This window comes from Centruroides vittatus, unplaced genomic scaffold (genome assembly GCF_030686945.1).
Source record: "Centruroides vittatus isolate TY-2023 unplaced genomic scaffold, ASM3068694v2 contig_866, whole genome shotgun sequence".
In the NCBI taxonomy this organism is placed as follows: domain Eukaryota; kingdom Metazoa; phylum Arthropoda; class Arachnida; order Scorpiones; family Buthidae; genus Centruroides; species Centruroides vittatus.
This window is the reverse complement of record NW_027122565.1, coordinates 1122788-1150486: the sequence shown is the minus strand read 5'-3', so window position 1 is coordinate 1150486 and position 27699 is coordinate 1122788. Positions and strand designations below refer to the sequence as shown.

The 27699-nt window shown below is 31.0% G+C and overlaps 1 protein-coding gene across 1 annotated transcript in view; it reads right to left on the bottom strand.

Moving 5' to 3' along the window:
• The window catches only part of LOC136982858 (caprin-1-like), a 49184-nt gene that overhangs the window by 11679 nt on the left and 9806 nt on the right, over window positions 1-27699 (bottom strand). The window contains exons 2-3 of the mRNA XM_067279401.1: window positions 12502-12564; window positions 798-884 (exon numbers count right to left, since the gene is read on the bottom strand). Of these exons, the coding sequence (XP_067135502.1) occupies window positions 798-884; window positions 12502-12564 (150 nt within the window). The remainder of the gene's footprint in view (window positions 1-797; window positions 885-12501; window positions 12565-27699) is intronic.

Genomic DNA, 27699 nt, shown 5'->3' with positions numbered 1-27699 from the left:
ATGATGTTTTTTTTGACAAAATAGACAACTCAAGACAAATTTATGTCATCAGTTCTGTTGACACAAATTTGTCTTGAGTTGTCTATTTTGAATTTATGAATTTTTTCAATATTTACTGCAAGTAAGTTAAATATCACTGTCTTTGAAGACAGTGATATTTAACTCTTCACTTTCCATGTTAGGTTCTTCTAAATGAACACTACATTCAATTCTCACATTTTCCCCACATGTATTCCAGTGCCATTTAAAGCATTAGAAATATAACATTTTTTGAAACGAGTGAAGCACAACTTTTTCTGGGATTTTTATCCTAGTATTTACATCATTATCATCACAGACTAACAAGACTGAGCTAACTTTATCTCTTAAATATTTGCTATTTAGACTGTCGAATATTGGTCTAATAAAATCATTTAAATGATACAACTTAATTAGTGATAGAGAAATACAACACATGGCACTAGAGGTCACTAATTATGATGTATTATATTAACCATAAGACACACCCTATTTTCATAGGCACTAAAATCTGAAAAAGTTTGTCTAATTATTCTAGTATGTACTGTACAGTATATTATTCAGAATGGCATTTTTCTAATCACCCTAAGGCAAGAAAGATTAATCTAGGATGTTATCAACATAACTATAAACATTTTCATTTCTGCATGCTGAATAATACATACTCATTCATATATTTACCACATAAGATTATTTCTAAAGCAACATGTAAAAATTTTTTATATAATGCAGAAAAAATGTAAAATGTATACCTTATTATATATATATATATTACTCACCTCTTGAAAGATAACATTGAAGGATTTCTGAAGTTCTTTGGCAAATTCCAACACTTCAATTACTTGATCATACTTCATAATTGCATTCTAAAAATACAAAACATAAATATTGTAATTTAATGTTAAAATTATAACAATTTTATTAAAACATCGAGGAGATATCTTAAAAATCTTTTCCATCATCATTATTAATTAATATATGTATTGTATTTCCACATAAGAGTAATCTTATAGATGAAGCAAAATTGGTATTCTGTAAAGTACCTAAAAATCTTACTGCACTTTAAAGCTTACTACCAAAAGCACTTTATAATTTTTAATAATGATTACTTTAGAGATGTCACTGAATAATGAATTACTGTATCATTATATTTATATTTAATTTACATTGACACAGTAGTGCTTTTACAAGCCAAAACAAGCTGGCACACCAACAAATAATTCACTGTACTGTACATGAAACTCGTTATTCCAGAATTATCAAATTTCTCAAGTAGCATCATGCTACAAAATTTTCAAGAATTCAATCTGCAAACTTGTAACTTTATCTCATCCCATACATGATCTATGAAATTTAGATCCCAAGATAGTGCTGATCATTTCATGTGATGAATATCTTCATTGTCATTGACAAGTCTAGCTCTATGTGCATGGGCATTATTGAAATCTGCTCCTTTAACATCTTGGAAATGCCTCACATGGAATTTCTAAACCTTCTTGTAGCAATGGCACACCTTGCAAAACTATGAAGCTCAGAGCAACCATTAAGAGTAAATGCTATCCCAGACCATAATACCACCATTTGCAAACTGATCTCCTTCCATGACATTCATGAGGCTGTACAGATTCCCCACGATCTTCAGATTCTAATCCAACAAGAATCATTCTGTAGACTATATCTGGACTCTTATGTAAGAACTAGACAAGTTTGCTGTTTTTAAGCATGAGCATGTATATATATATGGCCACATGCAGTGGCAAATAAAACTTTTGCTAATAATTTACAATAATATTTATTATTACAAAATTATGAGAAGTGGCTTCTTTAAACTTGTTATGGTAGATATACATGAAACAATCAATAAAATTACAGGCATAAAGTTTTATAAATGATATGTGGATGGCATAATTACAGTAATACCTCAACTTACACAAACCCAGAGTTATGTGATTTTCAAATCTCAACAATTTGTCTTTTGTTTGAGCGTCACGCAACTCTTGATTACTCACTCCCCCCACACTATTGTTCAGCTTACATGTTCGGACATGTCGCACGGAATCGATGCATAGCTACAATTTATTTTGTGTTATTTATTTCTGTGCTTGTTATACCTACAGAAACTTGAGAGACTCTACTATGTCATCCAAACAAAGTAGAACTGATTCTTCTGCACCAAACAAGAAAATAAAAACTTTATCTTTGGAATGTAAAGTTAACATTATTAAAGACTTTGATACAAAAATGAAAATTTGTGAATTGGCAAAGAAGTTTGATCTACCGGAATCAAAGGTCAGAACAATTATAAAAGGTAAAGAAAAAATTCTCAAAGCTATGAAAAATGCTCAATCTTTAAATTCAAGCATCATTCATAAACATCACGATATTATCGCTGAGATGGAAACAATGTTATCTAAGATTTTATTAAACATTTTTTTCTGAATTTGTTTTCTTTAGTCTCTGGCTCCAATTTAAAATAATTTGTATGTATTTATATGTGAAGTTATACCCCAACTTACGCGGTTATCGCTTAGTCCCACCTATTGCGTAAGTTCGGGGTATTACTGTATACTATATGACCATGAAATAATAAAATTAGTAGAAATAGAAGAAAAAATAAACAAATTAAATGATAATATTAAATTTAAGATAGAAAAGAAGACAAACGCAGAAATAAATTACCTAGACATTAAATTAACCAGAAAGGCAAAGTGACTTGAATTCAAGCCATATACAAAGCCATGCGAGATTAAGAAGGTGATAAACTACAATCCAAACATCCCACAGTACATAAAAGAAAACATATTCAACATGGAGTATGAAAAAATCGTGAACAGAACAAGCTCACTACAGAAGAAGAAAAAAACACCTTAAACTACGAACTAAATTTCTATTAAACAGCTATTCACAACGAATAATAAAAAACTGGGAAAGTAAAATCTACAATAAAAGGCTCGAAAATAAACAAAACAAAGATAATAGCAGAGCAAGATACATATCCTTCCTCTACATTCGTGGCTTCTTAGAACAGATAAATAAAAGTTTCGATAAAATAAATATAAAACTGGCACCAACTTACAGCAACTTACAAAAATGACCAAAAACTTACCATAATTTATGTTCTTTGACAGCACTGAAGAGGGGTTGGGAACATAAGCCAACCCGAAGTGCATTTGAATAAAAATCCCTGTAAATAAATCATATATTTCCTAACCATTGCTGTATAATCATCTACCAGAATCAATTTTTTTGGATTACAAGGATGGTACATACAGAATTACAAAAAAGAATCCGGCAGGCTAAACCTAGTGTAAATAAACAACCAAATAAATACACTACTGACGTCGTTTACAAAATACCTTACACATGTAAACCACCAAAAAGCATACATTGGTGAATCAAAATGAAGAATGGAAACAAAATTAAAAGAAGACATCGCAAATTTAAAATATAATAGAATCAACTCCGTTTTTTATGAACATTGCACAACTCATAACTGCAGAATAACTAAAACTGATGTTGTGATAGTACACAGGGAAAAAAATTGGTACAAAAGAAAATTTAAAGAAAGATACAAAATTGCTACAGACAAAAATAATACAGGTACTCCTCACTTTATGACCGAGTTCCATTCTGACAACTACATCGTTAAGCGAATTGGTCAATAAGCGAGGACCTTGCACTGGGAATATAGAATCGTTGTAAAATTATACAAATTATGCAACAAACTTCAAATTTATTCATAAAAAGGCTATTATAGTACAGGTAGGCCTCCTACAACGTGGTACCTTTTCAATGCATTTTCGCTCCAACGTGGTTGGAAAAACGCAGAAATTTTCTTACAACGCAGTACTTTTACAACGCGGTTTAGAGTATTTAGAAACGAATTATCTTTCACATAACAGAAAAATCGCAATGGATCACATAAGTGCAGTGGAACTTGATGAAACACGCTCAGATCTTGAAATAAGGCCAGTCAAACATTCTCAAACAACTATAAGTGATGATGAGGACTGAATTTGTGAGCATAACATTGTGTTTCTTTTTGATTTTGATTTGAAATCATAATCTTTTTTGATGTTGAATTTTATTTAAGCTTTTTATGTACATAAATTTAAAAAATAATGAAAATGTTACACTATAAAAAGCAGTTTTTTTCTTTTTAGAACTGAATCCCAGTTTTTGTATTAAGTTGGTGTCTCCTATAGGCAAGCACCAAATCCGACAGAGGGCGCTCAAGACTGCTGCCAAAACAGGTAAGGAACCGACCATGTGTTTGTTCAATGCCTGAGCCGATTCAGTTTCCATCGGTGACGACTACTGCGATGACCAAATGGAGAACAAATCATTGAATTTATAAAGTAAATAATTAATAAAAAGTACATGGCCGGCGTTATTTACATTTAATAAATATATAAAAATATAAATACATAAATCTCAGATATTGTCATTTTAATACATCTCAATTACGGGGAGAATGCACGTGCAAAGCGGGGCTGTCTGGTTTTTGTAAACATGTGATAGCCGAACATAATACTAATATGAAAACAAAAAATGTAAATTAACTTATATTTTCAATTAAGAATATTTTTAAAAATTTGACTGGAAAGTTATCTCGACATATGTATATGAAGATAGAAAATTTACCTATTTTCTTTCCGATCTGCGTGCAAAAACAATTTTTCGACAGGCATGTCCATTTACAAAAAAAAATTAGACATTTTTTTCTTTTTATGTGGACGGCTTCAGATTTTCAAGAGAATAATTTTCAAACTTGAATAGGAATATTACCGCTACGTCATGACTACATAAGAATTATTATTTAAAAATAAAATAAAAGACTATCGTGTGTAGAATTAAAACACTTCTCACCTGTTACACGTTAACAAGTGAGAAGTGTTTAAATATTTTAAGCAGTATACACCATGTTCTAACATAAAAACATAACTATTATGATAAATAAAACTATGTTCAGTGTTGTCGTTAGAGTTTAATCCACAAAATGTGATGTGTCCAGCATCCAAAACGGTTTCACCTTCTACAAGACAACGTTCCCTGTCGGCTTCTTACGTGTTTCGGCAGCCATTTTGAGCGCCCTCTGTCGGATTTGGCGCTTGCCAATAATGCAATTTCCCACAACACGGTATTTTCAAGGAATGTATCTACCGCATTGTAGGAGGCCTACCTGTATGTGTAAGCCTATTATAATACGCTTAGCGCACGTGTCACCATTCACCACTGACCGACACTCAAGCTGAGAAAGGGGATTCCCCGAATTGCAGGTCGAAACTCGATTGGTCATAAGTGCGAGTGGTTGTTAAGCAGATAGGTCGTAAAGTGAGGAGTACCTGTATTAACAAGAACCTAAGCGTAGAAATTCACAAAAACTGGTTACAACTATTAAAATAGAATATCTCAAGGAGAATATTTATGCAGTTATAGGCATGGCTGTGTGCAGCATTCTAGGAGAGAGAAGTTACATGTTGCAAGGCACATGGGGGAAGCAGCCAAGTTAGCAGGGAAGGAAAGGTAGGTGGGAAGACGTAGTGCGGTGGGTGCCAGACAGATGTCCATCAGATACAACCTATCTACGAGAAAAACACTTAAAATGAACTAGATGTACAGAATAAATGTAACCCTGTAACTGGGGGTCAGATCGTCACATGTACGTTATCCGGGTTGTTACGTGTTACGTGTTTGAGAAACTTATACATATGTTTATTATGTAACAGACTGAAGAGGGATGAAAGCCCGAAAAGCATTTCTATATGGATTAAAAAGTTGATGAATTATTTGTAAAGTGTAGTGCAAATTTATGTTTTTCAATAAAAATTATGCTGTAATTGAAAATTTTAAAAAATAAATATGGAACATAAAATAGATCCATCAAAACTTATAAAATTACAGAGTAAAAATTCTCTAAAAAGCAAAATAAAGTTACTACTGTATAAAAACTTTCTGTTCAGAATTAAAGAAATCTTTTCCTTACACATTATGCCTTGAATTTGAAATTTCACATCTTTATGTGAATTGAGGCAATACCATCAATTCACATAAAAGTGTGAAATTTCAAATTCACAGAAACTTTAAATGAGGAGACAGTACTTAAAACTAATAAATGATATTTAATATCAAAAGAAAACAAATGACAATTGATATGTTCACCTGTTTTGCATATTTAGATCTTGACAAATATTTAATCTTTATTGTTTCACCTTCAGTGATAGTTTCAAGGACAATGGTAGAAATAAACTACTGTATTTCATTGCAAATAGAAATTCAATGGCAATTGATAATTTAAAATTTATTGATGCGAGTGCTTTTAAAATTTGGAGGACCAAAAAAGTGTGATATAACAAGTGGCTACTGCATTACAGTATAAACAGAAATTTTTTAAATGTATTTAATCATAACAGAATAAAAAGGAAAGAAAATAACTTTTACTGCTATTTTGCTGAGTTTTCCTTCCATGTTTTCACTTTGTTTTGTCACCATTGTACTCACTTTTTACTCACTGTTTCTGTATTTCAACTCACTTTTCTTAACTTTTTCAGAGGAAAAATGGCACTCTGAGGTCTGAAAATGCTCAAATAATAATCTTTGTTGACAGTTTGGACAGACAGAAGGAATTTGTGATGCATAACACCACAATAATTGAAAAAAAATAGTCAGCACGACCTCAATTTTTGACTGACTTTGATATAATCTTTTCAGTCTTGCTTCACCTATAAAATAAAGGCCTTAATCAATAAAACAAGAAAAGACAATAATGAAGGTAAGGAAAGGGGAAGAGTAAAAGAATACACAGTAATGGAATACATAGCACCTTTAACCAACATTTACAAAGAAATAGGAGCAGCTACTAACAAAAAGATAGTCTTTAAAAGAAATCCAACAGTATACCAGATGCTATGTACAGACAAGGAACCTATAGACCAGAGCCTTATTCCTGGAATTTACAGAATACCCATACAAGACGAGAGGCGGCAAAAAGAACTGCACTACATTGGAGCTACAAGGAGGTCATTAAAAGAAAGAATAAAAGAGCACAAAAGAAACATACAAAATGAACAACCAGTTACTGTTTTAGAAACATATGTTATAGCGCAGGGGTGGCCAACAAGTCGATCGCGATCGACCGGTCGATCGCCAAGCCAATTTTGGTCGATCGGTAGCGATGTCTTGACTTAATGTATTATATTTGTAACCGAACGCAACTGTATGCATGCAGTTATGACTCGACTCATAAGCAGTGAGTGCACTTCGTACTGAAACAGTGTATAAACATAGTATGTATTTCACACTTCCCCTCCCCACTTAGACTATGCCTATGACAACAAGTCGATCGCGACACATTTTTACGATAAAAAGTAGATCTTATGTGCACAAAAGTTGGCCACCCTTGTTATAGCAGACCCAACAGAGGTTTCAGTGAAATGGGAAAGAGCAGAAATAATTCATAAGGTTCAAGACAGGAGACATATTAAATATGCAGAAGCCTGGCATATCCACAAGAGCAATCTAGCAATACAGGCTATAAACTTCAGAGAATCAAACTCTCAGCAGCATGGAGTACAGGTGCATTATGAACATATCAGCAAAAAAAAAAAAAAAAAGCACAGACAGATAAAAAAAATAGGCATTAGTCAGTGCCTGTTATATCATCACTTATTTATTTATCTATTTCTTTATTATTATTAATTTTTTTTATTTGTTATTTTTACTTTTATTATAGTGTGTATAGTTAATGTATGCATATACAGTAGAGACTCGTTAATCGGAACGATTTTCAGCTGGACTGTGTCGTGCTGAATCGAACGTTTTTGATACTAAATTTACTTCTAAAGTATAATTTTCATGTTTTTATATTCTTCAATATATTTATTTTGTTATTATACAATAGCCTCGATTATTATTATAAAAATTTTCGTTAGGCTTAAAATCGACGAAAATTCAACATGAAGCGACACGCAACGGAGAAAAATTCAACACGAAGCGACACGCAACGGAGAAAAATTTGAACATCGGACAGGTTAATATATTTATTCGTACATAATCGGTAATCGGAACAAATCACTAATCTGAACAACCCCAGTCCCCAATTGATTCAGATTTTCGGTTCTCTACTGTATTTGTACATTATTAGTATGTACTGTACATTCTATTTATCTATTTTTGGACTTGAGGCATTGAGAAAACTTTTAAAGTTAAAAATGTTCTATAATTGATTTCGTTCATCATAAATCGAAAAACAGTTTGATCCTGATGAAGATCAATTAATTGACCGAAAATGTTAGATTACATTGCTTAAAATACTTATTTTTAATCCCCATAGATAGAAATGCAACTCTGAAGAACTAGATTTTGGCTAATAATGACAATATGGTATGAGTACATAACTTTACTCAATATTGGCTTTTGAATTTGTGACGAGAAGTATTTTTTTAAGTGCATGAAAGACTTTTTACATATGTGAAAGGAATTTTTGTTTCCTATAATCTAACAACAGTAAGCGGAAGTTGTGGTTCTGATTCCTGCTCAGGACTGAGTATTTTCTTCCAGAAAATTCTAGTCTGATAGTCCAGCAGATCATTTAGCTTTAAAATTATTTTTGATTGGTCCCACATCTTAATTAAGCAGGAAATGACCAAAAAAGTGAGAAAATGACCTGAAAGGTGAGAAAAGTGAGGATACTTCGAAAAAGTGAGTGACTCCAAGGCAGGGCCAGATGATCGCATAGACAAATGAGACAAATGTCTAGGGCCCTGTTTTTAGAAGGGCCCAGTCAAACTGTCTATTTTGAAAAGATTTGTAAATAAGATAGTTTACTTTTCTGTTGGACAACTGTATATAATAAACAAAAATATATTGCTTTTTATATGGTTATTGTGAATACTAAAATCTAAAGAAAATGTGTTCTTATGTTTCTTCTTATTGAAAGTAATTCTTCCGATAATTTAGAATTTTTTTTATAGCGATAAGAATAATATTAACTACAAGATGATGAGCCTGGCGTTGCCCAGGCAAAAAGTAACAACAAGATTAAGATTTGTACGTTTTACTGTTTTATACGTCGAACAAAATGCTTAATATTAATTATGATGAAATAATTGATAATTTTCCCGAATTAAAGACTAGAAAACAGAATTTTTAAATAAAGTTTATTCATATTTATATACTTACTTTTTTAAAGCTATCTTGGCTTTTATTTAAACTATCTTTTTCATTATTCAATTTAACTTTCATGGTAAAATATTATATTATTTAAATATTAACCAAAAAGGTTAAACAATTAATATTTTAAAGTAATATTGTTATTGTATAACAACTTTTGTTAGACATTCTATAAAATAAATTTCAATTTTTTTAAATTTATAAACAAACTGTTCAAACTTTTCTAGAAAAACTAAAATTTATCGTTGTATATTAAATATTTTTTACTAATAAAAATTTAAGATTTGTTTTAGTTTTTCACATTATTTAGTTTTGTTGACAAGACTGTCTTGTTTATAAAATCGTACGTCCTGCTGTCTTATCAGCTTAGAGGTATGAAGGAGTACATGTCAAGAGTTGAAATTTGGCACAGAGTATTAGGTGCCCAAATCATGCATGCATAAAAAAAACCAGACTCATAGGTAGTCAGGAGACTGAGAACTGAAACACAATAAAATACAAAATGGTGACACTCTCTACAAACAGGCAGTAGTGCAAGATTTGCACATGTGTTGCTGGTTGGTAAGTTGGAAATACGAATATTGTAAAATCGAATTTCGACAAACACATGCATTGGGAAGTTCAAAAAGCGAATATTGCTAAATCGAATTTTGACAAACAAATCTTTGAAAAAAACCTATTTACCTGTCCCATGTTATTCCCCACATATTTCTGTACGCCACATGCTAACCTCGACCGACTGACTGGAGATATCTCGTTTCATCATCGGAACTTTTTGAAACTATATGGCATGTCGTTATAATTTTATATTAAAACTAACTTCGAAAATGGAATTATTTTTTTTTACATTTATTAATATATAGGCCTATACATTTTGTTTGTGCAAAATAAAAAAATAATTTCAGACAATACAATAGCCACCATTATTTTTTTCAAAAACAGGAAATTTTCGCATTGACAAAAATTCAACCTGGGGAATCATGCAACAGAGAGAAATTTCAACATTCAATAGGTTAATTTCAATGAAAATGCATTGTGGTTGTGGCTGTGGCCAGCAAAGTTTGAACAACTGTGCTCAAAACCAGTGATACCAAAGATGATTGGAGAATGAGAATGAGACCTGCCGTGAGCGTCCAAGTGATCCCGCTTAGTAGTGGGTCTCCGAGACATAGTCTTGTTCCAAATACAGCCTTGCCGTTTTACTTGTTTTATATTTTTTGTGTGCTCTATTTCTTGTGAGAGAAGGAAGGGGCCCGGTAAGAAGAAAATGTCTATGGCCCCAAAGTGGGTTAATCCAGCCCTGCTCCAAGGCCTGATTTTGCATCATTTGTGTGAAGCAATTTGTAGAAAATTACCTGATTTGTGGTGAGAAAACACATTTATTTTGCACCATTGTAATGCACTTGCTCACAATGCTCTTGTTGTTTGAAATTTTTTGGTGAAAAATTCAATAAATACAGTTCTGCAAGCTTCATATCCACCTGGTATGGACCTGAACAACATTTTCTTGTTTCCTTGACCAAAATTTCTATTTTGTGGTCACCATTTTGAGTCAAATGATGCCATAAAACAGAATTCACTGCAATTCCTAAAATCTTTCACAAAAAACTTTAAAGTATGTTTCAAGAACTGGAGAAAACACTGGCATAAGTGCATTGCAGTTGGAGGAAGAGAAATAAATTTTGATGAATAAATTCAAATCTTATGTAATAAAACACAAGGATTGAACCACTCCAGTTACTTTTTGATCACAGGGATAAAATTTTTAAATAAATCTTATTGGTAAAAAATAGTAAATATAAAACATGGTCGATGGTATTACATTTAATTGTATAAATATAAAATTGAAACATTTAACAAAAGTAAAATACTTTGCTTCCATTATTCCATCGTTTGCTCCAGTGACAGTTCATAAATTCACAAGCACAGAGGCGACCTTTCTTTTGAGGCTACTGCCGCCACAATAAAATGCAAATATGGTAAAAAAATATACAATTAAATCTTATTGGATAAATATGCATAGGTGATATAATACAAATTTTCAACATAAGGTTATCTATATACAGGTAACCCCCATATAACACAGGAGTTATGTTCCAAAAAATAGCCGTGTTATACGAAACAAAGAACTAGTACGAAAAGGGGGGTTAGGTTCCAAAAATTAAAAAACATGCTATTATATTTTCATAATTAAGATAAATATCTTTATTAAAGTTTTCTTAAGTGATACATATTAATATAAATTAAACAATGTTTTCTTCATCATCACTAATCATCTATTAACCAAGGGCATTTTCTTTTTGGCAAGTTATCCTTATCCTCTGAGCATTTTTCTGCATTATCTTCAGATCCATGCTTTACATTTGCAAAAAGTATGTAATTTTAGATTGCTTGCTTTTAGTTAAAAGATCTTTATAAATTTCCTTATATGGTACTAAGCACTTATAAAGAATAAAGCAAGTATGGAATAGGAGAAAAACATCTGGCAACATCAAAAGCAGAAGTGTCGAGATCTGGCAGCATTGAAACAATTTTCGAGAAGGACCATGAGTATCGACAGAAGGCGGGAAAAGAAAATTTACATACTTAAGTACTAATAGTTCATGAAAATAATAATTTTCGTATACCATTAGTACTTAAGTATGTAAAAATTTATTACATTCATGTTGTACGAGGGTTTTACCCAATTCTCAAACCGTGTTAGAGTGAATCCATGCTATAGAAGTGCTGTGTTATACGGGGGTTACCTGTATATATAATCAAGACAAGTTAATAATAATAATAATCAGCACAGAGCCCAAACAGTTAGGAGTTGAAAGTTGAAATTTGGTACACAGTTAGGGTATGTCACAAGAATGCATACTAAGAAGGGATTTTTCAAAATTCCTCCCCATGGGGAGAGGAACAGGATTAGGGCTTAACACCTCCATCAACAATGGAAGTGTTACATAACAATGGAATTGTTAAGAGAAAGCGACATGCAAGATGCAGATGCAGTTTTTTTTTTTTCATTTTTGCAGGAAATTGAACATGTTTTTAAACCCATCTAAAAATTCTCTAATTAGTCTGGAAACAGGGGAACCCAATTCTTGCATTCTGTGAAAACGGGTAAGGTTGACTATAACATAATAATCTTAATCTTCGCTATTGTTACTTTTGCCCAAGCAACGCTGGGCCTACCTGCTAGTATTTCTATATTTTCACTAAATTCTATTTTTTGAATTTTGTTAAATAAGAAAAGAACAATATTAAATACTATAATGCCATAGTGAATAAATTTAAATTATTATTATTCTTATTATTATGACATACCTTTTGGTCTTCATTTAATTCTTTGCCATTTTTGTGATCATTCCGATAATTGTCCAGTTTTCCCTATTAATAAACAAAAAAGTTATTTAGGTTATTAAGGTAATCATACAAAAAAATTTTATTTTCTTGAAATAAGAATCAAAAATTTTTAACAGAATTCAAGCTATGATTGAGATAAGAAGTTTGCCAAGATAGGCTAAGGTATGTGCTATCCATCCTGAAAAATTTGCTGATAGATCATTAGGAATTTTTCATGTTTTAGATATCTTAGGTCCTCTCACCACTCAGCTATCATACTGTAAGCTTTGCTAAATCCATAATAGACAAAAAAAAAAAAACTTGTAAGTGCCCCCAAAATGGATAATCTAAAAATAATGTAAATGATCTATTTACTAAGCATATTGAGTAAACTATACAGTGGTATTAAGAATCAATAGATAATAATAAAGATATTCTGCTTTGTACATCACAAGAATACCTGGAGATGTCAAGCATATGGATGTAACAATGGATGTATTGCCTGGTAAAAAGGATTTAACACAATTTAAGCAAGTCAATGTCATAGTCTGTTTTATTTGAAATGAACTATGTTATTGGTTTGTTTATCCAGCTGTATTAAAGTCATTTTACTAGTCATGCACCTAATATCTTACTAGTTTCACAAGAAAAAGCAGTGTTCTAGGTAAAATGATAACTCCTTTCTCAGAATTTTCACTAGAAAGAAAAATAAGTGGATTTTAGAGTCATGAAAGTACAAATAGAAAATTTATCATTTATCAGAAGTAAAGTAGTTGTGATGTTTAGTAAAGGGATACCATATTGTCAGCTAACTTGTGATATATTTTTATTAAAATATAAACAATGTTTTTGATGATTTAGCTTTTATCTGTCGTAAAAATTGATTTCTTTTTGTTTTCAACTGTTTTGTTAATTTGTTCTTAGTAACTGTCTTTTAGATACTTGGAAAAGGCTTATGGCGATAGTATCTTTCTAAATAAAGATTTTAAAAAAGCGTTAATCAATTCAATTAACCAGGCTTTTTTGTTTATTAACTGAATTAATAAGCAAACAAACAAAAAAGTTAATTTAAATTTATTTTGAATAATAATTAATAATTTTACCTCATTTTACTAAATACAAAAGTAATTCATAATCTTATCTATCTCATTGTTAAAAAAGTATAATGATTCTAAAGAGAATATTTGTTAAGTAATTTTTAACTTAATAATACTAATAGAAATGCAGAAAAAGTAACAGTTAAAAATAAGTTTATGCTTTTAAGCTGATTAGCCCATCATCAGAGCTTCCAAACATATTCCATTAAATTTAAAAGTTCCAAATGTAAAACACATTCTATCTTGACAATTTTAGAAGAAGCCAACCAAGTATTTAAAAAAATTGATATATAAATTTTCAATCTAAATTTCTCTTGTAATTTAGATTGGAAATAAACACACATTTTTAAAAATTAAAATGTAGAAATTTAAAGTTCTGTTGTAAATTATTATTTTTTTTATACATTTTTCTTTATTAAAACCCATGTATAATAAACTTAATGCTTGTCAATCTTCCTTGCTAACAATCTGTACTCTTCGCTTTTCTTCTCCTTTCCGCACTTTTTCTACGTATCACTTCCACTCACAAGAGAGGGAGTCCAATCCTTAACGTTGACTATTTTTTTTTTCTGGAATTAGCAATGGAAATTTAGATTGTAAATTTATATTTTAATTTTTAAATTAAAAAAAAAAAGAAGAAATGCCTAGTAGTCTGATTCTAAAACTGTTGAGATACAATTTAAGTTGAATGATTTTGAAAATATTTCCTTGTTTTTTCAGACTTTTAGATTTATTTTCACATATTATTATTAATAATAATAATAAATATATATATATATATATATATAAAGGGTAAATTTTGGCACAAATGGATCAATAAAATAATTTTAAATAAATGATTTGAATTTGTCAATGCAAGGAAATCAGACCAATTATGTTATAATAAAATAGATAGTTTTTGTAAAAAAAATTCACCTCTGGTTAATGGTTAAACAAAGTAAAAAAAAAAAAAAAGACTATCATCATTCTACAAATGATTGAGGACATGATAACACAGAAGGAAATTTTGGATATGTGCCACTTTATACAAAATTAACTGAGTAAAATTAAAAGAAATTTTAATTTTACTCAGTTAATTTTGTTAATTAACTGAGTAAAGTTAATTAACAAAATTAACAAAAGTTAATTAACTGAGTTGTCAGTTAATTAAAGTTAAATTAAAAGAAATTTTAATTTTACTCAGTATTTCTTACCAGAAGAACATATTTGTGTGGGTAGTAAATCTGTCTCAACTATGTCAATCAAATAATTTAACTTTATCAGAACAAGATAATTTAATTGAATTATCAATGGACAAGATTTTGGAAATAAAGTTTGAAGATAACTACAATAATTCACCAAAATTTTCATTACAAATTGAAGAATATTGAATTCTGAATAAAAAGGCAACAAAATTACTTCCCTTTTCTTTTCTTTCGAAGACACAATGTAGTGACGTAAACTTAAACACTGGGCAAATTTTTCATCCTTTTTATTCGGTTGGAACGCTTTTATTACATAACGCGTTTCGGGCCGATGCCCCTCTTCAGCCAACTTCTAAATCCTGGTGGTGAGAGCTTGTATACCATTAAAAGCTGGTCCATACCTCATTCGGTAGTTTAGACGGATGTAAATAGTCCAAGGGTACGAATCTGAGATTCGTCTACCGGTGTGTTGTTTAGCGCTGATCTCCGCTAAACCGCTAGGAGATCAGCGCTAAACAACACACCGGTAGACGAATCTCAGATTCGTACCCTTGGACTATTTACATCCGTCTAAACTACCGAATGAGGTATGGACCAGCTTTTAATGGTATACAAGCTCTCACCACCAGGATTTAGAAGTTGGCTGAAGAGGGGCATCGGCCCGAAACGCGTTATGTAATAAAAGCGTTCCAACCGAATAAAAAGGATGAAAAATTTGCCCAGTGTTTAAGTTTACGTCATTACATTGTGTCTTCGAAAGAAAAGAAAGAAAATACAAAACACGGTTTCCTCAAGATAGAAAATTACTTCCCCTTGTAACAACTTCTGATGAAAAGTGGATTTTCAACAATGGTTGTTCTAAGTAAGTACAGTAGTTTAGAAACTAACTCCACATAAGAGAAACATAAATATGCTTTTCACGGTGCCAAATATAGAATAAGAATAAAGCAAAATGTATCAGCATTAAAGTAATTTGTCAATTTAAAAACTTTTTTAAAATTTTAATTTTATAAACATTTGAGATGTGGAACCATTAAAAACAAATATATTGGATCATGCAAGCAAAAAGATTTAAAAACACTCTTCTATAGTATTTATGAGGACAAGAATGGAGCCAATGTGATGGATCTTGAATGGGTATCACTCAGTTACAACTGAGCAATGAAGATAGAATAAAAACTTCAAAAATTCAAGCATCACATCTTATGGGGCTTTTTTTATAATTTCAAATTCCTTGAAAAAAATGTCAGACATTTCAAATAGATTAAAACAGTATAAATTTATCTTATAATTTCATATATTCTATTATATATACAGTGGTATTTCATACTTTGAATGATGCTTCTACATTCAAATTGTGCATGCAGTGAAAAATGCACACACTTCCTAAACACCATCTGTTAAGCACCCAATTCAACTCTTGCAATTGTTATGAAAGCATCTTGTTTTGTGCTTATGTGTTTTCAAGTTTTTTGCTTTATTTTCAGTGTATTTAGTTATATACATATAATACTTAATTATTAATCATAGCATCCAAGAAGTGTGTGGAGGCATCAAAACCCAAGGGAAAGGTAATAGTATCAACAATCAAGGTGAAAAAGGAACTTATCATGAAGCATGAAAGCAGTACATGGATGATTAATCTCACAGCCATGTTTAAGATGGCAAAGTTGACTGTGTGTAGCATTCTTACGAATAAGGATGCAATAAAAGCAGAAAATGTGGCTAAAGGTGTGGCAATGTTGACCTCCAGGAGATTGCATGTTATTGAGCAAGCTGCAGAATAACTTTAAGAAACAAGACCTCGACCACTTCTCAATAAGTTACAGTAAATATTATTTACATAAATACTGTGTAATAAAATAAATTTCATTTATTGTTTTTTTGTTTTAGTTCATTATTTAAATGTGTTATTTTTACCTTAAATTATGTATATTTGCTGTTTAAGGTTATTGAAATAGGTATTGTTTAGGGTCTGGAATGATTGATTAATTCACTTTCTATTATTTCTATGGGAAAAATTGATTCAGACTTCAAATACAGAGTTCAATTGGCCTCCTCAAATGAATTAAATTCAAAATATGATGTACCCCACTATATATATATATATATATAATTATGTTATCAAAGAATTGTCTAAAACTTTCCACCAAGTTCAAAATTCAACAAATGAACTGCTAAATTAAAGAAACCAATAGATTCATTTGGAAGTAACATCTTTGGACCTACTTGGAGAATATTCTTGTATCCTTAATTAAAATAGAGTATTCCATGTAACTTGCACAGTGAATTTTAAAGCCCAATGGGATAGTAATTGGTAGAGTCTGTATACTAACCAAACTGAAGCTTATGAGGAGTGCGGCAAATCCAACTAGCAAATCTGAGTATTCAGTTATTTTGTCCTGTTCTTCATACAGCAAGATGTTACAAGAGTACATCACTCCTACCAATTGTGTAGTGGCATCTGACCATCACTTGGACCATTTAAAGTCCAGAATCAAACATAACCAAACTATAATATTCTTTGATCCTTTTAGATAAAGACATCTATGTGGAACCAATATAGTAAAACTATCTGTATATGTTGACAGTTGAATCATATATATCCCTGGCTTACCATCATTATTGATTTGTCTTTGTCCTTTCTTAAGATTTGCATCATCATAAAATAATTTCTTAATGCCTACACCAGTGGTTCCCAATCTTTTCTAGGATGCGGAACACTTTTGTGAGCAATTTTCTTTAGCGGAACACTTACTTAAGTTAATATGCAATACATAAGCTTGTCATCAGTTATTTTATTAGAATTGAGCAGTTATAATTCAAAATCTCTATTCATATTATTAATGCCAATTCTAAGACAGGAAAAAATATACCTAAATAACTTTAATGGGAAACTTGTGCCTATGTTTTTTACATATTTCATTCAGTTTTTATCATTGCCTTTATCTTATTCGAAACAGTAGTATACTCGATAAGTACGAGTCGTACATATATATTTAAGTTTATGAAAATTTTATGATTTTAATTTTTTAATATTCGGCGGCTCAAATACGATTGTACACTTTCCGATTTGCGACTAAATCTGCGGAACACTTGGGAGATGCTAACGGAACACCGGTTGGGAACCACTGGCCTACACACACAAAGGAGCATCAAATGAAAACCTTAATTTGTAAATAAATTTCAATGTGTTGATTATGTTATACAACTGTACTAATCTTCCAACATAGTCTTCACTTCAATGTATACCCTACATCGATTACAAAGCCCATAGATACCTGAAATAGAATTCTTCTGATTGTTTATAGAGTGAAAATTTTGCAACTCAGCATCTCTTTAAGTGGTCTGACCAAGTCATAATTACTTCAGGTGAGGTCTGGTGAGTATGGAATTTATGAAACACTCAAAGTGCAAACTTTCATGAATGCAACTGACACAAGCAATGTAGATCTTCACGTTGTCTTGTTACAGACAAACTCCATTATGTTCAGCAAGAATGATATAATGTGCTAAATCATGACTGATGTTAAATAATTCAGCTATTGCATACACCATAACAAAATTGTTTTCCTGTATGACACATTCAACTTCAGTTATGGACTATGCTGTCACAATTTATGAGTCTGTCTCAGTTCCTGATCATCATCCACAGAAGTCATACCATCTTCAAACTACATCACTTGCGCACTTGTAGAAGATATGGCATGCACTCCCATACTGAAACTTCATTTTGCAATGAATTGTTTTACCTCTTCACTACTAAGGAATCTTATAACAAAATGATGCTCCTCCCTGGGACATGACTTAAATGGAATGGCCATCTTAGGACTGCTGCTGTGACATCATAAATGTAGCCAGATGAATGCTAATTCTTAGTACCCACTTCCCAGATGTCCTTTAACAATCTTGCCAATTTGAAAAAAAAAATTTTACACAAGTTTTAGAATTTTTAAATACATTTTAAGGTTTTCATTTGACTGATATGGTATGAGTGAATCCTGTATGTAAGGTTTTATGATTGATGCAAGGAATTTGTTATAATATTCTAAAGGTTCTTTCTTTCTTATTCTATTAGCTTCAGAAGACAAAGTGTACCTTAATGAGATCTTATTTGACATTCCTAGGAAAGCTATGGTGGACAGAAACAGAATAATTCTTTCTAACTCTTTATGTATGTGTGCTTTAAGTCCTGAATGTGTGATGTGCAAAAAGCTGCTAGTTTATGTAACATAATGTCATATGATTTATAAAGGAAAAAACACCAGAGTGAAACTAAATTAAATTTAACAACTGAAGTGCCTTTGACCAGTGTGTGATTTAAAGGGAGAGAAGAAGCAAACGTTTTTGAACCTCGTTAGGTTCTTCCTCAGGCGTAACGGAATTCTGTTCTACAAGTTTAAATATCCCGTCAAAGTTGACCGTTGATTTAGGAAAAACTCTCATCGTGCAAGTCTAATATGACGACATCGGCTACATGCGACAGCGTTCCAGAATGCAGGTTTTTCTAAATCAACGGTCAACTTTGACGGGATATTTAAACTTGTAAAACAGAATTCCGTTACGCCTGTGGAAGAACCCAACGAGGTTCAAAAACATTTGCAATTTACAGAGAGAGAGAGAGAGAGAAGAAGCACACCGGTCAAAGGCACTTCAGTTGTTCAATTTAATTTAGTCATATGATTTTCAACATTTACAGGAATCAATTGATGTAGGCTTGCAAAACACTTTGATACAATACCTTTAATCAGATTTAAAACCAGAAATGTCTAAATAATTCACTGTAAAGCTGTTTTAAATGTAGTCCAACACCTAAATAAACATCTCAATACCTGACATTATTAGTTAATGCCAAATGATACTGTAATGCATTGGGCTATTTATCGACTAATATCTACCTCTGGTAACAAATTACTGTATATCTTGGCAGATAAGACGATAGTTGAACCATAAAAAATGGCCCCGAAAATCTGGGGTTGTCTTATAGGACAGATACAAAAAAATTAGATCGAAATTTATATAAATTAAAACCATTATAAAAATTCAGACAAACTGTAATTATTTACTAGAAGAGAGTAGGGTATGTGCACAAAATAGAATAGCCCATACAATGTTTTTGTGAATAGTCATGGTCATTACCCGAATGCCTGAATTAGTGTGAATGTTTGCAAAAATCGCCAGATGCAAGAAAATAAAATTTGTTCATTCGAAAAATTACAAATAGGACATAATTCCATATACGCTATACAGTATTATTATTCAGGTAATGATTGCTGATCTAAACTAAATTCATAGGCCGTTGATAGTTTGGGGGTTGTCTTATAGGTCAGATATATGCTAAAACTATAAAACTTCGACGAAAATTTATACATCGTCTTATCTGAAGGTCATCTTATCCACAGAGATATACAGTACTTAAAATTAATTAATCACATAGCCAAAAAATAGCCTGATTCATAACAGTATTGTTTGGCATTAGTCTAATACCTGTTGAATTATTGTTTATATCCTCCATGATTGGATAAATATATTTGTCATTATCCCAAATAATTAGCAATAATCTAAATATCTACAAATCAGTTTTATGTAACCTTTATTTATTACCGAAACCTCAAACCATTTAACTAAAATCTCAGCTATAATGTTAAAAACTGGAAAACCCATAGGGAATCCAGAATATCAGAACAAAAAGTCTTTGTTCCATGTAAAATACAAATTAAACAATACAGGTATACCTCGCCTTACGTCGGTAATTGGTTCCAGGAGAGTCGACGTAAGTCGAATTTACTTGTGTAGTTGCGACGTAAGTCAAAACTACAGTGGAAAATGCCAATAACGAGCACCTAAAGACCGCTAAATAAGACGACAACACAGAAACACAGATGTTTTCATGTTTCGTTCTCTAGGATTTATGATGATTATATTAACATTTACTGTACAGTACATATACATATTTTAATATGATTTTATGTGCTTTTAACACTTTTCTAGTGATATTACGACTTCAATATTTGTGGCGGACAGATGTAAAGTCGAATAAAAGGACTTAAACTTGATTTTTATTTTTCCATATACTTTTTTGACAAACAACGTATAATCGAGAATGACGTAACTTGAGGTATACCTATATATGGTCTAAATAAGCTGAAATGGGCTTAAAGGAATTACAATCTATATTACTACTAGTGATGGGACAATTAATCAAAGCCAGAAAAATTGGGCATTTTCCAGGAATCAGAATTGAACAAATCTCATCATGAGTTCCTATTCTTTTATTGGAAACTTTCACATTGACAAAGCAGAGAGTACATGATGCTTCATACACAAAGTCTGTCTTGGCAGACTTTATTCTGTGTAGTCAGAGCAATGAGAGATTACACTTGGTCAATATTAACTGTCCCCATTTTAAGGGAGATAAGGTGACATTAGAGTTGCCAACCAGCTGGAACTGTGCCAACTTGACTAGCAATTTCAAATCAAGGATGGCAGTTGGCAAATCCATTTAAGTGTCAACAAAACAGTTTAAAATATAAACAAAATTAAATTTTGATTGAAAAAAATATTATATAAAATTATTTTTAATATTCAGTATGTTTACTTATAATGATAAAATGACTTTCTCATTATAATTATGAAAATTTTTATGATCAGATGTTGCTATAGTACATTGAATTTGCACAATTCTAAGTAAAAGTTAAAGTTCTTGTTCATGCTAATTCTACTGCTGTTGTGAGTTTTAAAAATTTATTTTTCAAGATGAGTCAATCTAGATGTTGATATAATTCTTCTTTCCCCCCCAAAAAAAAATTTACACAACTGTACTTTTAGAAAAACTTGGCTAAAGTAAACAAATTCAAAAATTGGTTAACTCATAATGATGATATTTATTCAGTTTGTTGCATCATTTGCCAAACCTCATTTAGTGCTAAATACAACAGAACTGAAGCATTTACAAGGCATAACAACTGCAAGAAGCACAAAAAAGAAGTGCATCTTTTCATTTACCTTGCCCCTCCCATGGTCATCAGATCAACCAATGAATTTCCAAAGATGGTTTTACTCAAAGAGCTATTAATCAGAATCAGAAAATGATCTATCTCATTTTCTGATTCTGATTAATAGCTCTTTGAGTAAAAGGGAATTAGCTGTAATTTCTTTGAGAATAGTGTTGCAATATTAACTTTGTCTGAAATACAGCGTGTCAAACAATTTCCAATTTTACTGAGAAATTTCATTTTTCCCTGACTAACTGAAAACAACTCACTGCATAAATTAAAAACAGTTCACAATTTATTTGATGTTATCAAATAAAACTCAGTTATAAAGCTGTTCAATTCTCTTTATTATGAAATATGATTAATTTTCTCATTTTGATTAATCATCATTAATCTCATTTGATTAATCAATTGCTTCAAAATGTGTAGAAGATTATATATCACATACAAGTTCAACATGACAATTTTCTCAAAATATGGAAATTCAAATTGATGCTGTCAACCTTATAATGTAAATCCAATACAATTTTTCCAAATTATGCAATTCACAGTGAGTACATATCACAAAATAATCATACTCTTTATTAACAATAGAATAAAATAACCTTTCTTGCACTTCTAAATGCCTACTAACATCCTCAATCTCTTTATTAGCTTCTGCGAGAATCATCATCATCTTTTTCTTTAGTTCTTTTACCATTTCAACAGCCATTAACTTCTCACTCCACTCTTTCTCTTGCCATATTTCTTCCTGTTTATGAGCTAACATAGCTTCCTTGTATCTCTGGGCTGCAATTCAAGTTACATGGACAAACTATTTTGATATATCCGATTTCCCCAATCCACTAGCTGATACGACTACATCATGTAATTTCCTGTAAGCTACAAATGTCTCTTATTTTTGGTGCATATGAGCATTATCATGGAACATTATTAAAATCATCTTCACAAATGCTTCAAATTCTTTTACTTCACCATATTGATGTGACAGACTAAGCCAGAAAGAATCAAACATTTCACATGGTGTCTAGAGTAGTGTTTAACTATAATCACTAATTCTTGGGGATGACAAAATGTCTTTGTATTGCATAGCAATTTTAATCAGCTGTAGAATCATTTATCCAGTTATCAGCCATGAGAATTTTTAATGTAATATCTAGCAATTTTTGTGCTTTTTCTCTATTCCTTGTATAAGCTAGATTTAGGCATGACAGTCCCTTGGTCAATTTGTATTTCAGTGGCAACTTTTCCATCAATTTGGTGGTTACAACTTGTAAGCAGTTTGCATAATCTTTTCAAAATTCTAATATCTCTCTGTCAAACTTTTCTAATTTTCCAATCTTTAGTGGCATATCCAAGGTCAAAGAGATGCACATCAGTGATGGAAGTCACAAAATGTTTTAATTTACTATCTGAAATCTACAATCACAGGGTCAGAACAGACTTTTATTCAGAAAATAGTTAAAAAGGTGACAAGTGTCAAGAAATTACTAACCAAGAAGTGACCATTAATTTCATATTGCTATTAAAAGAAATGGAAGTATAAGGAATTCATTCACCAAAAAAACATATCACATCTCTGTATTAAATGAAGTTTATTTATCCAGATATTACATATAATTTATATGAATACAGTATATTGATCAAACTACTATTTTCATAAAAAATGAAATTATGTTTATTGTCTTGTAACTAAAAATTAAAATTTAAAGCATGTAAAACTTGTTAATTTAAAATAGATTTCACTATTAAAATCAGTGAAATATTAATAGATGATGACACTCAAATGAAATAAAATCAATTAACAATGGTTAAATCTGTTCAAATTATAGTAATAGGTTTAACATACTATAATATTGGAAATGATACTAATGTCACTTAACATAAAGTATAAAGGATAAACACCAGAACGAAATTAAAATAAACAACTAAAGTGCCTTTGACCGGTGTGCTTCTTCTCTCAGTAAATTGCAAACGTTTTTGAACCTTGTCGGGTTCTTCCTCAGGTGTAATGGAATTCTGTGTTCTAAAAATTTAAATATCCCGTCAAAGTTGACTGTTGTTTTAGAAAAAACTGCATTCTCAGAGAATGCAGTTTTTTCTAAAACAACAGTCAACTTCGACAAGGATAGGACATCTACTATAAAAATCATACACAGTAGATAATTTTATCAAAAACCCAATTACTATTAATATTAAATATTAATTTATCAAAATTATACACATTATTAGCTGACATATTACTTAATCATTAGAATAATTTTTCACCATCTGTTTATAACTTTCAATTATTTTAAATTTTCAAACTAATAATTATATTAAGAAATCTGAATAATAATAGCCTAGAAAATGATTTAAGTGGATAAACGTTACTCAATAGCGAGGTTGAGGCCAAAGTTTTAAACGCAAAAACGTGTACATTGGATGTTCTGCGCCGCTTTCCTGTAAGCCTAGAAGTTTGACAATGGTGTTTGGAATGTTGCGCATGATTACACTGACTTTCCAAACACCATTGTCAAACTTCTAGGCTTACAGGAAAGCGGCACTGAATGTCCGATGTACATGTTTTCGCGTTTAAAACTTTGGCCTCAACCTCGCTAATATGTAAATGCATTGCCAATTATGTTATATAAATTTCTGAGTTGGAGCTCCAACTCAGAAATTATATACATAATAAACTTTAACACAATAATAGTAATGGCTACACACAATACTAATAATTTGTCATATAAAGTATTTATAAAAATATTCAAACACAAACTCACAATAGTTTCTTTTCTTCAGTTTATTAGCAGTTAAATTTTCAAGAGAACTTTTCATTCATTAAAGTTAAACTTATTAACTGGTCTTACAACTCTAAAACAAAGATCAAGGTTATATAATTTTTAAATTTCAGAATATGCTTTAGGTATTCAGTTTTTAGATATAAAATTTATATGTGATATATGTGTATTGTCGGATTTTAATCATTTGGAAAATTTTAAAATATATGCTAGAATTAATTTTACAGGAAGTTTCAGAAAGATTTGGCCAAATTTTACAGGCTAATTGAGAAAAAGCCTGAATAAAAAGTCAAAAACCTTTTTTAATCTAAAGCTTAATTAGCTAGTTATTAAGCAACAAAGTGTAGTGATGTTCAATTCTTTTTTTTTTTAGTTTAACATAACATTAATTATATTAATTTACTAATCTAACTGGTTACATTTTATAAAGATACTCACATACACCAAGACCAATTAAATTCCCAAAAGACTTCACTTATACGCATGTTTTCATTCATTTAAGAACAGACAATCAGGAAAACTATACTGAATGCAGAACCAAACAAAACACATTAAACAGAACAGAATTCAAATCAAAAAATTTCCAGTAGCAGAAGTTCCACACATGCACCGTGAAACAATTTCATATTTTGCACCAGGATATGAAAAATTATACAATAATTTAAAAGGAAATCACAAACAGAAAAGTATTGAAACATAAGGTCCAACCATGCCCTCCATATTGCAGATAAGGAATCAGTCTCCTTAAAATTGATTCCTTTTTTTTACTCCTAACCGTTCTATAGATTTCCACACATTCTAGATATTTAAGACATGTCAGGTTTGATATAGAATGTGCAATACATTGATAGCACATTTGCTGAGTTCTGAGAATTAAAAGTTGCATATGTTTCCTTATCAGTTCTACACATTCTGACCAAGAATATGTAAAACTAATAAGGAAAAAACAAAAACAATACAATGATGTCAGCCAGTCCATTATTGTGCATTCTTATAATGGAGAAATAGAAGGAGTTGACCTCTAACAGAATGCTTAGATTTTATCCCACAACAGTCAGGTCAAAAACTGGACTATGCATGATATATTTTTTTTTTTTTTTTTTTTATGATTGACTTGGCTTTGGTCAACTTTGTAATTCTGATATCTTCTGGAATGCAGCTAGAAAGAGATATTCTAGCTTCTTGATTTTCAACATAAATCTGGCTGAAGTACTGATGTCATCAAAGGCTAATGTATCCTCTGAAGACAGTGAAAAATGCTGAAGAGGAAGAATATCCAAGTAAAAGGACAGTAACACCTTTTTTTTTCTCAGTTTGAAAGAGTTCAAACTGCAAAGAATGGAAACCCTTTTAATATTTGAATGAAAAAAGTTAAAAATATTTTCTGCTAATCTTGTAAAATAAAATAATGTGTTAAAGATAAAATTTATTGTTAAAAAAATACCATAAGTCCTAATGTGCAATGCTTGCTATAACTTCCCATACAATACATATCTGCATTATTTCTCAGTGCCATCACTGCACCAGACAATAAAAAATATAATTTTCTATTATTTAAAATATAATAAAATTTTTTGTTCAGGAGGATACAATGATACAGTAGAGCAGAGCTTTCCAACTGGCGGCCCGCCAAATTATTTTTACGGCCTGCAAGTACATTTTACTATGAATAAATTTATGTTACTAAATTATTATTATTAATATTAAAATTATTTTACTATGTGAAAATTTAAATCTAATTTGAATTTAAAGTAGGAACTATTTAGTTTGCGTAACTTCACTTAACCTGGCTGAATACAGCAGCAATCCGTTTAACGTCTGATGATAGTTGGCTCAACATAGGCACCACATATTATATTTGTGATTGGTTGTTGTTTATCTATGGTTGGCGCACGTGATGCGCACACTACCCTGCGCTATTTGGTTGATTCATGCAATCGTGCGAGTGCAGTCTTGTCTAGAATTTGTTGAGGGGTGACTGTGTTATAATATTATTAACTTAATTTCATATTTATTTATTAATTAAAATAATTATTGAATATGAGTGCTACTAATAAAAGAAAAATAGACCTCAGAAAATCGAGAATTTCAAGATCGCTGGGAGATAGATTATTTATTTATTCTGAACAAGAATGGTAAACCACAGTGTTTGGAATGTTTACAAATCATAGCTGTGTGTAAAGAATATAACTTGAAGCGCCATTATCTTTCCATGCATGATAAAAAGTATCATTCGTACACGCGAGACATTAAAATACTACTAGTGAAAAAAATGAAAAAGCAGCTGGATCATCAAACGAATTATTTTAGTCAAGAACCAAAATTTCAAGAAGCATCGGTAGCTGCATCGTTTGAAGTTTGTTTAGAAATAGTAAAGGCAAAGAAGCCATTTTTGGATGGAGAATTAATTAAAAAATGTGCCATAAAAATGGCTCAAGCATTTAATGACAATGAAATGGTAAGAAAATTTCAAACAGTATCACTTTCTCACCAGACTGTAAGCCGACGTGTAAACGAGATTAGCATGCATGTCACTAATAAATTAGAAAACCTAATCAATAGTTGCTGCTATTTTTCGGTAGCATTGGATGAAAGCACAGACATTTCCGATACAAGTCAAATGCTTATCTTTATAAGAACTGTAAATGAAAACTATAATTATTCAGAAGAACTTTTAAAATTACAATCATTACACGGAACAACAAAAGGTGAAGATATTTACAAACAATTAAAATGTGCAGTAGAGCAGTATGGCGGATTTGACAAGTGCACTGCTATTGTAACCGACGGTGCTAGAGCTATGACGAGGCAAAAATATTGGGCTCGCGGGACTTTTGCAAAAAGAAGGAATAACATGTCGTATGTTACACTGTATTATCCATCAGGAGGCATTATGTGGTTTATCCCTACAACTAAAAGACGTAATGGACAAGGTTTGCAAAATTACTAATTTAATTCGCGGCGGAAATCGTTCTCTTACACACCGAAAATTTAAAACATTTTTGGATGAATTGGAAACTGAGTATGGAGATCTGCTTTTACATAGTAACGTTCGTTGGTTAAGTGTTGGAAAGTGCTTGAGGAGATTCTTTACACTTCGAAAAGAAGTTCATCTTTTCTC